Genomic DNA, 13,417 nt, shown 5'->3' on the forward strand with positions numbered 1-13,417 from the left:
AATGCTACACCGCCGTTTGAAATCAGGTACCCTTCTTCTCCAAAGTTTGTTATTTAATTGGAAGTTGCATCATTCCCCTCTATGCGGTGTCTGCTTCGCAACTGATGAAACAATCCAGCATGTATTATTTGATTGGCAGCCACTGAGTGAGGAGACTATTGCTCTTAATCGCCTCTGCGGCTAATATAACAAATACTTACGCTGCAATCCTGATTTATAATCTGCCTTGGCACATTGAAAAAAAAATATAAGGTATCTCTTGACATTTTAAAATAGAGAGGAATCAATTATTAATCCCTAAATAATGAATAAGACAATGGAAAAGGGGTTGGTTCTAATAGAACTAGAATTTACAGAAGTGACTGCGAAAAACCGCATAGGTGCCGACCGGCCTATAGGCCTTAAACTCCCGGGAACAGGCAGCTCAAGTACCTGCACTCCCCATGGCCCATCGTTAGGATTACGATATTTAATTGGGAGAATCCGTTGTTAGCTGATTGGAGGATGTTTTCACTTCCAAAGGCTGAAGATGATGAAGGATTGCTGACTATCTGTTGTCAATATACCCTTATAAAAATTCTGAACTGAAACTGGAACTGTCGGAAACACTTCCTACTAGCGGACTTGATTTGTTCCCCTACTCTAGTCAAGTTCTATCTCCTTGCAAATTCCAGCCTGGCAGCTTTCCGCTAGTTACTAACAATGAAGTTAAGCCGGCATGGCTTTCCAGCTCGCAAAAGCTTTTTGCGTCATCTATTTTAACACACAAATCTACCTAATATCGAATATTCAATGGAAGAAATAAATTTATAGTATTGGAATTTAAAATGGAGGATAATTCAAATTTTATTATTTATGGAGGGAAACATTCCCCCGTTTTGGTCGTTGATATCCCAAAACGTGTAAAACCTAAAAACTTCATCAGTAAAGGTGATAAGCTGTTTGCTTACAAGCCTGAGAATGGAAACTTACAGATTAGTTTTTGCTCCCCCATAGCTGGATTTATTGAAGATGTTTTCATCAAAGCAAATGAGAAGATAATTGTTGGGTACTATTTACTTACGTTCATTATTTTTAAGCATTTAGTATTATAATAGATTCTAGGCCTTGCATATTTTCATTAGGCCTAACAAGGTAAATTTTGCATAGGCTATGCAGCCAAATGCAACCCAGCAAAAATGTTGGATAAAATTTGGGTAAAATTCTACTTTAGCTACTTTTGGCTATCTTAGAAAGAGGTTAGGCTAGGAAAATGAAACTCAGGGATGAGGCTACAGGCTTAAGTATGTCCTGGGAAGGTATTTTGAAATACATACCTCCACTCCTCCCTCTAGAGGGTCTTGACCTTTAATGACCTTTAAAATTCTGTCTGTTATAAAAGTGACACCTTGTAAAATAGATCTTCTGCTTAAATGAAGTAGCCTACAAAAAAAAATGTTTCAGCTTCACAATGTTGGTCAATCTCAATTTATAAGGTTTTAAAGATATGCAAATAATTTCCCAAATTTTGAAAAAAAAATTGATAGCCTATGGCTTAAAATTCTACTCAAATAACAGGAATTGCATTTTCAGGTCTAAAGGAATAGGCTAGAAAAAGAACCTGGCAACTGAAAATTAAAGTAAAATGTTGTTTTGTCAAAATTTCAATAGGTATAGACCTGTCATGTAGGCAAATTTCAGGACCCTCTAGAGAGAGAAGGGGTGGAGGTAAATACTTCAAAATACCTTCCTGGAACATACTTTAGCCTGTAGATTAATCCCCAAAAGTTTCATTGTTGTAACCTAACCCTTTTCCAAGATAGCCAAAAGTAGCTAATGTATAATTTTACCAAAATTTGGTATGAATGAATGATCATACCAGGTCATAAGGAGACATGTTAAGAAGACAAATCTTACTTCATAATATGCAAATTATCTTAGTTAACATATTTTCCAGGGGAGCACCTCTATCCTCTCTGTTTTCACTGTTGTACAATTTTTATTTTTTTTATTGTGAAAAATAAACAGATTTCATTGCCTTTATCCATTTACAAATAGTGCCTTTTAGAAGGGAAAGAAATGGATAGAAGATTCAAAACATCCTGGGATATCATTGAGGCTGTGTTTCTATTCTTGGACCATGCCAGGTCATAAGGAGACATGTTGATAATTTTGGATAAATTTGCATTTCACAACATAATTTAGCTAGAATGAAAGTGAATATATCCCTTGGTGCCTTTTTAGGCCCTTTCACAGTTAAATAATCATTGCTAGGGCAAATTCCATTTTTTTTTTCTAATAGGCTAAGAGGGCTCAAAGCAATCCATAATCCTCAGAAGTTTAAAAGTATGTTTCTAAAAAAAGCTAGTGAGAAGACATTTTTAACTGTTTCAGGAACGGTAATTATTTTTTTTTTTCTTAGTCATTAGTAGCCTAGTAAAATGTTATTTTGAAAACAAATTTGCAAAAACTTTTGAACAGTTATAAACCCTTCAAAATTTACATCAGTTTTGCTGTGATGTCATTTTTGAGGGGTTTCTGGCTCTTTTAAAAATTTCTGCAAATTTGTTTCCTTAATAACATTTTATTATCTAGATTAAAGTAAATTATATTTATCATTCCTGAATCTGCTGCAAATAGCATTTCTTTCTCTCCAGACAGTTTTACATGTTTTATACTTAAGTATCCATTGACTGTTTTACCTTTTGGGGCCCCATTAGGGGTTCAAAAGAGAATTTACCCTAGAACAATTACTGAACTGTGAAAGTATATAAGAAAAGGTATCAAGTGATGTATTCACTTTCATACTAGCTGAATTAGGTTGTAAACTGTAAGTTTACCATGACCTTTTATAATCCTTATGCTACAAAAGTAAAACCAGGAGAAATAGATCTTTAACTCTAATAAGGCATAAGAAAACTGTCTTGAACTTTGTGTCATTTCTCAATTAATAAGATTTTCTGTAGCTTAAAATTTGGTAAAGTTCTAGCTAGATGGCTTTTTGCTATCATGGAAAGTAGCTGAGTAAGGGGAATAAAGCTTTCAATAAAATAAAGCTTTTGTCACTTCCTTATTTCCAAGTCTTAGAATATTGACAGTTTCTTGTTTATGGGCTATGGCTTTATCAATGCAATATCAGTATATATTATTTCACTAGAATTCTAAGCCAAATCATGGTTTTTTTCTAAATTCAAGATAAAGGTTTTTGGTATAAGCCTAGAATTTGAGCTATTTTGAAGGAAACAGGTTAAGAATACAATTCTTAGTTCATGTTTGTGTGCATATTATGAAGTAAGAATTGTTCTCTTGATAGGAGTTAAGACTGTTTATGCTTCTTTTTTTTTAGGAAATAGAAAAACAGGTAGGCCTAGTTGTTTCTTAAGTACCATAAAAATGTAGACTAAAATGCAAATGTTTTGGTCAAGACCTCACTTGACCATCCTCATTGCACAATAATAAACTAAAAATTATTGATAAAAATCAAAGGATAATATAAAAAATCAAACCTTAAAACAACACAACTAAAATTTTACAACCCTTTCCATGTAACAGTGAAAGTGTAACTGAATAAAAATACAGTAGTGAATGGCAATTCAATTCTTAAATTTTTACCAAGCATTTTTAAAAGCTAACATATGATTTTGTTGATTTAACTATAAACAATCAGAATTAATTAGTTCAGTATAAATAGGGCAGTATAAATGTCATGATTAGTCAGTGTGGTCTCAGAAATTATTTAGTGCATTCTAGGAACTTTTATTATATTTGTGATACTTGCCATCATGGGAGTTGTTCTGTCTTTGCACATTCTGTAGATACAATTTCCCACTGAAAAATTAATCCAACATTAAAGCAGTCTTATCATTAAAGTAACTGAAATTGACTAACTCAATTCACATCTTTTGGTTAGTCTTGGTAGTAACAAAAGAGACATTTTTAGGTTGTTCATGGTTTTGTTTGTTTTTTCTTACAATTCAGTTCTCCCTGATATACACATAGCCCTTAAAATTTAGCCTTTTTGCTTGTCAAGGGGTCTTGCTGGCCTCTCACCTTGTACTGATGCAAGACTTCTATTTACAGCAAAGAAAAGGAAAGTCAAGCAGTTCAAAGCTGAACTCCAGAAAATCTAGAAAGTGAATTTAATCATAGACTGCTGGTCTTCAAGAACAAGATGTGGCTCTCTAAGTATTATAGCACATTATATAATGAAACATACTAATGGCAAGCTCATATGGTGCCTAGAATCCTTGACTTAAAGAGAATAAAAGTTGCTTACACTAGAGCCAGCACTCCTTTTTCAATCTGTAGTAGCCTCCAGAAGTTGAGAATTCTGTGGAAAGTCTACTTTATAATTACTGATTCAGGAGCTAATATAGTAAAGACTCAGAGTTGGTGATTTTATGCATAGCTCATGCTTTGTGCACAATCTCCATCTTTTGCATGCACTAAGAAAGTTATCCATAAGGTTTAAAACTGAGAGCTTATTCAGTTTTTAAGGAAAGACATTAATTTCACAACCCCTCATTTTGTCCCAAGTATGCTATGGGGCTCTATAGATGGGACAAGTGGTAATTATACTTTGGACAGACTCTAATATATTTTCTTGATGCAAAACTCAGCTATTTGATAGAGATAACGGAGTAAAACTATAAAAACAGAAAAAAAGAAGTACAAATGTGTAAAACAAGGATTAAGAAAAGCACTGTTCATGTGTTTACAGTATATCCAACTCAGACAGATCAAGAGGAAATACAGATTGTCCTGCTTGTCTTGTAGTCTATCCTGATACAGAACTTCTTTTTCAAGAACCAAAACTAAGTTGCCAACTTTTAAAGCAGAAAAAGGAGGGCTCTTCTTTTCTCAGACAAGCTTTTGGATATGGCCTTATCATGTCAGGTGAAACTCTTTGGAATGAAGTGCAGGTGACTAGTGTGTGTTTAGAGGCTACACCTCCCCCTTCTTCTGGATTTGAGGAATTCATGTATTCATCTCTTGGCTCTGATGCAGGTTCACCCAGTGGTCAGTAAGTTACAGCTGAGGGCAAAAAGTCATCATTGACAAAAATTTTCTCATTAAATGGACAAATACCTGTTGCTTGATAACCTCCAGGGATGTTTTATGGGATGAATGAAAGGGGATAATCAATGCCAAGAAACTGGGGGATTTAATACAGAGAAACTGGAAATAGCTTTGTTATAATGGGATTTTAGAGAGCAGAAGACCCTAAGATCATGTGGTTGCAGTTTGTGTGATGTTTGTGGAGGCAAGGTTAACAAGATCATGTGGTTGTCTTTTGCTACCTGGATGGCTTCAACTGATAACTGATAAGTTTCACCTATTGCAAAGATGTTGTTGTGCAATTTTGGGGGATTTTTTGTAAGATGGTATTGGTCTCTTTATAGGCCTGTCCCAAGTAGGGATACTTTCCCCTAAGCCTTGAGAATGTTGAAAATAAGTAGACTTGGTGAGTGCTCCCCAGCTAAATGATTTGGGATCCAGTTCAGAATCTGATGATAATGTAGATGCTGCTGAACAAGATGACTTTCCCAGCCTGATTGTACAAGATGATGCCATTGAAGTAACTGGATATTCTGACTGCATTAATAATGGTGATAGTAACTTGAAATTAAATGATCCAGACCTTCACAGCAATAGTGAGAACTCAGTACCAAGATAAAGAGGCATCTCTAGTAAAATATTGACAATGGGAGCAGCACTGGTAAAAAGACAAGCTGGTTAGAATCTTGAAAGTATCTTCCAAATATCATAACATTTTTTAATCTATCTGGAAGATATTTATTTTAAACAAAAACAGAGTAAGCCATAAACTTGTTTTGTTACAAAGAGTATAGGAAAATACAGTAACAAAATGATAAGTGTATCAATCTGATGGACATTTCCAAACAAGAAAAAAAGAGATAACACATCTGATTCAAGCAACAAAGACATAGATTGCCTCTTCCCATTACAAGAATAACAACAGCAATTAATAAAACTAACTTTGGAATGAACAAAAATGACAATAAACAAGAGTTCAATACCTGGTTATTGATTGGTACCATAAACAAATTCCACAGGCTTATCATGTTATGGAAACAAACAAATGCTTCAGAGTATACAAGGAAACAAGTGGCACCCTTCTTAGGGGCACTAAGTAAAACATATACTAAGATCATAAATATTATGGCTCTATATACTGCCTGTTCTAGTCCTATGTGATGGTTTGGCATCTCTGCTCTGTTGTAAGTTTCTTTCTCCATAACTATCCCCAACAGCAAAATCCTTGCTTGCATGGCATCAGGGCAAACCTTTCACTAGTTTTACTTGTGAAATCAGTGCTGTAGGATGACCTTGAGGAGGGGTGACCCTCAATGAAATTATAACCTTTTCAATGACACACTATTTGCACTGGATTCTGAATAATGGATCATTCTTCTAACTTTGGTCTATTTTGGAGACGGAGTTGAGTTGGAGGTAATAGGCTGAGTATTTCCTGTGCAGGATTTCAACTCTAGTTGATAAAAGAGCATCACTAAGTGCTCAGAGCCTCCATCCTACTGGAGGTCCCAGGGACTTCTTGCTCTCTGGTTCTAAGCTGGTGTGAGTGATTTGTGTAGACTTGAGAAGATGTGTTTGTCCCTGTCCTGCACTAACTTACTATCCTGCACTGACTTATTAGGAGTTTTAGAAACTCGTATTCTAGGGTTAGGAAACAAGAAATTAGGTGATATTGAATTTATTTACTCAGCCAGGAACAATGGGGTACATAGACATGGCACAGGGCTCAAGATGAATGAGGAAGCTGCTACATCTTGTTTAGGTTAAGTAGGTATTAACAATAGAATGTTAGTTGTTCATATTATGATGTGTAGAGTATAAGTCAATAGTATATGCTCATGTAGGACTGACTGATAGAGATTGTAGTGACTCAGATGAATTTTACTAACAGCTACAGAAACAAATAGATGGGTTCCAGGTAGAAATATGGTGTTTTTATGAGGAGATTTTAATGCCTGTTCAGTAGAAATAGGGATAGATAATATCCTAGCCTAGGTAAATTTGATGTCAGAAAAGAAAACAGTAATGGTTACAGATTGTTGCACTGTTGTAGGTATAACAACCAAGTTATAACAAATGCAAGACTCATCAAATTTAGTGTTACCCATCAAAAAAATTTAGGGGTAACATGATCCCTCAAAGCCTGTGGGGAAAGGGCTGTAAGTTATGAAATTTGCCCATAGCCAGCATATAGTGTTTTTACTGGGAAGTATACAGATATTTTTCAAGGGGGGGGGGGTGGATTTTGTGCTTGGGATGGGTTTTATGGGGGGAGGAATTTTACACTGGGAGGATTTGGCAGAATTCCTATACAGAATTCTTTTTGTTTGTCTTACTCTCTCTTTGCCTGTGTGAAGAAAAGTTTTCTGATAGTAAGGGAGAAACCAAAGCCACATGGCAGGTTATTAATGAGTTTATGGGAAATAGGAGAAGTAGTCAGTTGCCTTTCATTGATATAAATGGCTATGTGAGTGATAAGAATGTAGTCGCGAATTATTTTGGCCAGTTTTATTCTCAGGTTGGCTTGTCTGTTCAAGAGAGAGTAAGGTGTGACAGGGAAAATTTTCTTAGCAAGGAATTTGTGGACTCTCGTGGAGATACTGTTGAATTCGAGTTTGAAAAGTGCACAAGTGATGAAGTGATTAAAATGGTGAAAAATATAAAATCGAATTCTTCTGGGATAGATGGGGTGAATCTGAGAACTTTTAAAGCTGTTTTAACGTATATACTACCATGTATTCTCCTTATTATGAACTTATCTATAGAAACGGGGACCTTTCCAGAAGCGTTGGAGCAAGCTAAAGTTATCCTGCTTTACAAAGGGGGTGCCAGGTCAGATGCTGGAAACTGGAGACAAATATTGATACTGCCTTTATTGTCAAAAATTTTGGAAAAAGTTATTCATTGCTATCTCTATGACCATCTCAAGAAACATAGCCTACTCAGTGACACCCAATTTGGGTTTCAAAAAGGTCATTCCACTAGTCATGCTGCCATTCATCTTGCTGATTTTGTAAACAATTGTTTGGAAAATGGTGAAATCGCTCTAACAGTATTTTTTGATTTTAGGAAAGCATTTGACACAGTAGATTTTAAAATTTTACTGCAAAGATTAGAATGCTTAGGTATTAAAGGAGTGAATTTGAAGTGGTTTGAAAGTTATTTGTGTGTGAGGTTTATTAAAGTGATGATTGATGATGTTTTTTCTTCCCCTTATCAAGTGTTGTGTGGTGTGCCACAGGGATTGGTCCTTGGTCCACTTCTGTATCTGGTTTATGTGGATAGTATGAGGTTTTATCTTCCAGATTGTTGCTTAACGGCATTGGCTGATGACACTGCTCTTACTTTTTCTACTCTGTTTTTGGATAGTCTTGTGTCAAAAGTGAATTGTGTTCTGAGAAATTTCAATGTGTTTACTAGTTTGAGTTAGTAATCAGTAAATGTTACTAAGACTATTTTTATTGTATATTCTAGAGTAGGCAAGCCCAGTGATATTGATGGTAGAATTCTGTTTAATAATAAGCCTGTAGTTCAAGTTCAGGAAATTCGGTACTGTAGGTTTTTATATTGATTATAACTTTTTGTGGAAATGCCAGAGTGATGTTGTTGCAACAAAGATTGCATGTGGCCTTGGAGTGATTCGTTGTTTTAAAAAACTTTTACCCCAAAAGAGTTTTATTGCTTTTATACCATGCTTTGATTCGTCCACATGCTTTGTATGGCTGTATGTTATGGGCAAGTAATTTTTATGTGAATTTTAAACATGTTCAGACTCTTCAAAATTAAGTAATGCATCTTATTAGTGGGTATATTGTAGGTATCCATAACACTTCAGCTTGCTTCAATGAGTTGCAAGTGTTGAATGTAGGACAGCTATGGGACTACCAAATAGGAATTTTTGCCTATCAATGTTGGAATAACATTAGTCCAGAGGTTTTTTGGGATTATTTTAGTGACAATATGTCTTTGCTCCATTATGAAACTCGTCATGCTAGTGACTTCATTGTTCTGAATAGAAGTGGCACCAGGGCCGGCTTCCATACTAGATTTTCCGGATCTAATGTGTGGAACTCTGTTCCTGAGAGCATTTGGGTAGCTGAGCACCTAGGTTTATTTAAAAATAAATTTAAACAATATTTGTTAGGTCAAGGTTCATATTTTTTTATTATTATTATTATTATTATTATTATTTGTTGTTTCTTTGTTTTTAGTTAATTATTAGCTAGTAGATGAGTTGTATCTACTAAATAATTGCGTGTTTTTTTTTGTTTTTTTTTTTATTATTTGTTGTCCTTTGTTTATAGTTAATTATTAGTTAGTAGATGAGTTGTATGTACCCACCCAGTCGCAAGTACTTTTTTGTATTTTTCTTGGGACAGGTATTGGAAAATTAGTTAAATGTATTTTTGATGTTAAATGAACTCAACTGAACTTTGCCAACTCAAATTTGCATGTGAAAATGTTGTAGGGGAATTCCCCAGGGGAAATTTTCAGTGGGTTTTATTTCCAAAAAAAATTCCATAGCTTTCTGTACTAGTTGGAAAAACAATTAGAAAAAAAAGTCTCTTTTAAAGCAAACTATGCAAAGGAGAATTTCAGCAAGGATCAAATTTTATGGAGAAGGGGGGGGGACTGTATTACTGAAACTTTAAAAATAGATATATCGAAAGAATCGGCTTATTATGCTGATTTTAAACATACAAGTTTCATTAAGTTTAGTCTTCCAGATTAAAGGCTACAAGCCTTCAAAAATTTACCTGATTTTCGAAAAAAGGATTAAACACCCCATAAAAGTATTTCAATCTTAATGAAAAATCACATTATTAGATTGAGCTTATCAGAAAACCCTATTGTAGTGATTCCAAGCTCCTATCTGCAAAAATGTGGAATTTTGTATTTTTGCCAGAAGAAAGATCATGGAGGCTTGTTTTTTTTTTTTTTCAGGGGTCATCATATTGACCCAGTCGTCCTAAAATATCAATAGAGGGCTCATTCAAACGGAAATTAAAAGCTCTAGTGCCCCTTTTAAGTAAACAAAAAGATTAGAGGGCAACCTGGTCTTCTCCCTGCCCCTTTTTTACCCAAAGTCATCCGATTAAAATTTCGAGATAGCCATTTTGCTCATAAGAGTTAAAAGGCCCAATAACTATGCCTTTGGATGTAACATGACCCCCCACAGCCCCAGGGGAAAGGTTTTTAAGTCATAAAATTTGCCCATTTTTTACACATAGTACTTGTTATTGTGAAGTTAGCATACATTTTCGGGTGGGGGGGGCAAATTTTTTCTGTTTTTCACGTGGGAATTTTATATTGAGAGAGAAGGTTCCAGGGGGTGAACTTGTCAGGGGAAATTATACACTGGGGGAATTTACCAGAATTCCTATACAAAATTCTTTTTAAATGTCTTGCTTTCTCTTTTACGTATGGAGTTGTTAAGGATAATTGTCCAGGGTAAATTTTCACCGGGATTCTTAGAGGATATTTCCGTAGGGACGGGGATTTCTCTGTCGAGGTGGGGCTAGATTTCCTGACATTACTTCAAAACGATCAGTAATTAAATTTTAAAAAAAACAAGTTTTTTCAGCTAAAAGTAAGGACCAACATTAAAACTTAAAACAAAGAGAAATGAGTACGTGTATAAAGGGGATTACCCCCTCCTCAATACCTCGCTCTTTACGCTGAAGTTCAAATTTTGTCCCAATTCTTTAAGAACCACTTCTGAAACACAAGGGTCATTTAATTTGAACAATAGGAAGCTTTTTTTTAAGTACTAAAAAACTTTAGTGCAAAGAGCGACGTGTTGAGGATGGGTAATCCCCTTCATACACGTAATAATTTATGATCGTTTTGAGTTTAAACTTTGCTCCTTACTTTCAGTTGAAAGAACTTTTTTTTACGTAATTTACTAAAGAATCCTGTCAAACTTTTCTTGAAACCCTTTGCTGGTACAATTTTAATGAGTTCTGCCATATTGGTGAATAGTGGCTAAACTGAAAGAAATCACTACAAGATAAATTATCAACACCTTTAACTATTAAAAATGTGTTAATTAAGTCTAGTCTATCCCTCCTGACTTGCAGAAATGGTAGGATCAAACAACTTAGCATATACTTATGAGGTAAATATTTCAAATAAGGAACAAATTTCAATGCACCTATTCACACTTTTTCAATAAGTTGCAAACCAGATTTTCTTGTTTTATACCATAGAGATATGTTCAGTATTAAACAATAAGTGGCGTCATTGTCTTATATAATATATTAAAGCTTTGCAGTTTAAATCTTCTAGACATTCTTTTGATGCAAGGCAAACTCTGGTTTGCTTTATATGATACTGCTAATGATTGTTTATGAAACTTGTTCATCAGGTGGATTATCAAAAACAATTCCAAGATCTCTAATAGAATCAGCCCAACATACCACTACATCACCAATGAAATACTGGTATGCTACTGCATGTGGATATGTGACATATCTTAGTCAAAGTGACTTTTTTAGTCAAAAAAGAGATTTATATCCTACCAAAATTAGGCATGCTCAATTGATTGGTATAATCAGAATGCACATATCACCTTTTGTTCTCAATTTTATAATCCACTCAAAACTCATTATATCCAAATTTTGACCAGTTTCGCTGACCAAAAAGCTTTAAATGTACAAATCTTCCCCAGGTTTTTGCTTCTCTTGAACATTTTGGAAAATGCCACTTAACGCCTTTTGCATTTCCGCCTTCGTCTTATCATCATTGACAGATTCATCAGTGACTGGATCACTGAGGATTGTAGATGATGGTGATTTATCATTTCTATCCCTATTTACATACATCCAGTAGCTTTTTGGACAACTTTGCAAGGAACCAATGATAGATGACTACTGATTCAGTGTGTGGTTGCAGAGAAATGTTGCAACATTTCTTGCTCTCTTATAGGCACAGCAGGATATATCATCCTTAACCAACAAACAATAACTCCAAAGTTCGTTTTTCATCAATAGTGCTTGCAAGACAGTTTTTAGCAGGCTTTTACGTTTTTTTGTTGTTTTTTTACACCTTCTCTAACACAATACATTGGAATGGACTTTTCACTGGCCTCTACTACTACATTTGTGAATAAATCATGTTCTTTGTTCACGACTACGAAGCAATACTGAAACTTATAAATCGTATCGTTAGAATGCAAAAACTCCCTAATTTTATCATGCATAAACTCCCAACATATAATCTTAGTCCAGCCGTCACAAAGATCATGAATGTTCAGTGGAACAACAAACTTACCATGGTAGAAATGTATTATGCCTGGAGAGAGCCACTGCGCGACTTCTTCAACTAAAACGATTGTGATGCTAAAATCAGAGAGCTTGAACTTCTCAGCAATGAGTGGTCTATTGTGGGAGCTATCATTGTGGTTCTTTTTCCATTCAAGCATGGAACACTGATATTTAGTGGGTGTAAGTATGTTTCAGCAAGTGAAGTGTTGCTGATGATTATATGGAATTCAGTTGTTTCATCAGACTCTGTACACTAGTGCTATGACCGAGTCATTGGCCAGTCCTAGCTTTGATATGCTGCTCTTTACAAGAGCTGGCCCATACATGTACAGCCAATATTAGAAAAACTATAGCCGATTTTGAGGCCAGGCCCTGACACTCGGCATATGGCAGACTTGTATATATATTGATTCTTGTTGTAAATAGCAACCTCAAAATGAATCACCTTTGTTTGCTACTCATTCCTCTGGAAAATGGAGGGCTCCTCAGGGAATATATATTACGTTGAAGGGTCCCAATAACTTATAAACAATAGTTGCATAGTTTATGGCATCTTTGTAGGTCTGCACTCGGTTTTGTACCGCGTTTTGTTGGCGTCGAAGATTGTGGTGGCGTTGTTCTTCTAACGTATTATTTCTTTCTTGTTCACTTTCATTTTTGACTCGTTCTGGTTTTTGCTGTCGCTTGTCTTATAACAGCACAATTATTTGTTCTTCACTCCATTTTTGACATGTCCTGATACTGGCTTTCTCACTATTGCTTGTAATTTTCGCTTCCGCTTATCTCATAACTGTATATTTCTTTGTTCTTTGCATATTTCTTCCTGGGGGAGGGAGCAGTAGTGTTGGTGGAAATGATGTAATTTATTCTCTCAAATTGTATCATAAATTTGATGTTTGTCATATGATTCTTCTTGTCAATCATGTTTCTTGTTTAATTTCGCCTGCAACATCAACACTAAAAACAATATAGCTATTACTGAGGTAAGTATGACGTATGTACGTTCTTGAAATGTGCTCATAAATATGAAGTCACTCACGGTTTTATTCTACCAAAATAAAGGCTCTTAACAAATTTTCTTTCACTCGTGACCTACGTAGGTCGTTTTTTTAGGC

At 35.1% G+C, this 13,417-nt stretch overlaps 1 protein-coding gene across 3 annotated transcripts in view; it reads left to right on the forward strand.

Moving 5' to 3' along the window:
• Window positions 1-816: 816 nt before the first annotated feature.
• Window positions 817-13,417, forward strand: part of LOC148947838 (RNA polymerase II subunit A C-terminal domain phosphatase-like) — a 54,153-nt gene continuing 41,552 nt past the window's right edge. For 2 of the 3 annotated variants that reach the window (XM_089095477.1, XM_089095479.1), the window contains exon 1: window positions 826-1,048. In XM_089095477.1, the coding sequence (XP_088951603.1) occupies window positions 828-1,048 (221 nt within the window). In that variant the 5' untranslated portion in view covers window positions 826-827. Of the gene's footprint in view, window positions 1,049-13,417 lie in introns of all 3 variants that reach the window. The other variant, XM_089095478.1, reaches the window with a different exon arrangement.

Source organism: Artemia sp. Qi Xiang Cuo, chromosome 10 (genome assembly GCF_049724085.1).
Source record: "Artemia sp. Qi Xiang Cuo chromosome 10, ASM4972408v1, whole genome shotgun sequence".
Lineage (NCBI taxonomy): Eukaryota > Metazoa > Arthropoda > Branchiopoda > Anostraca > Artemiidae > Artemia > Artemia sp. Qi Xiang Cuo.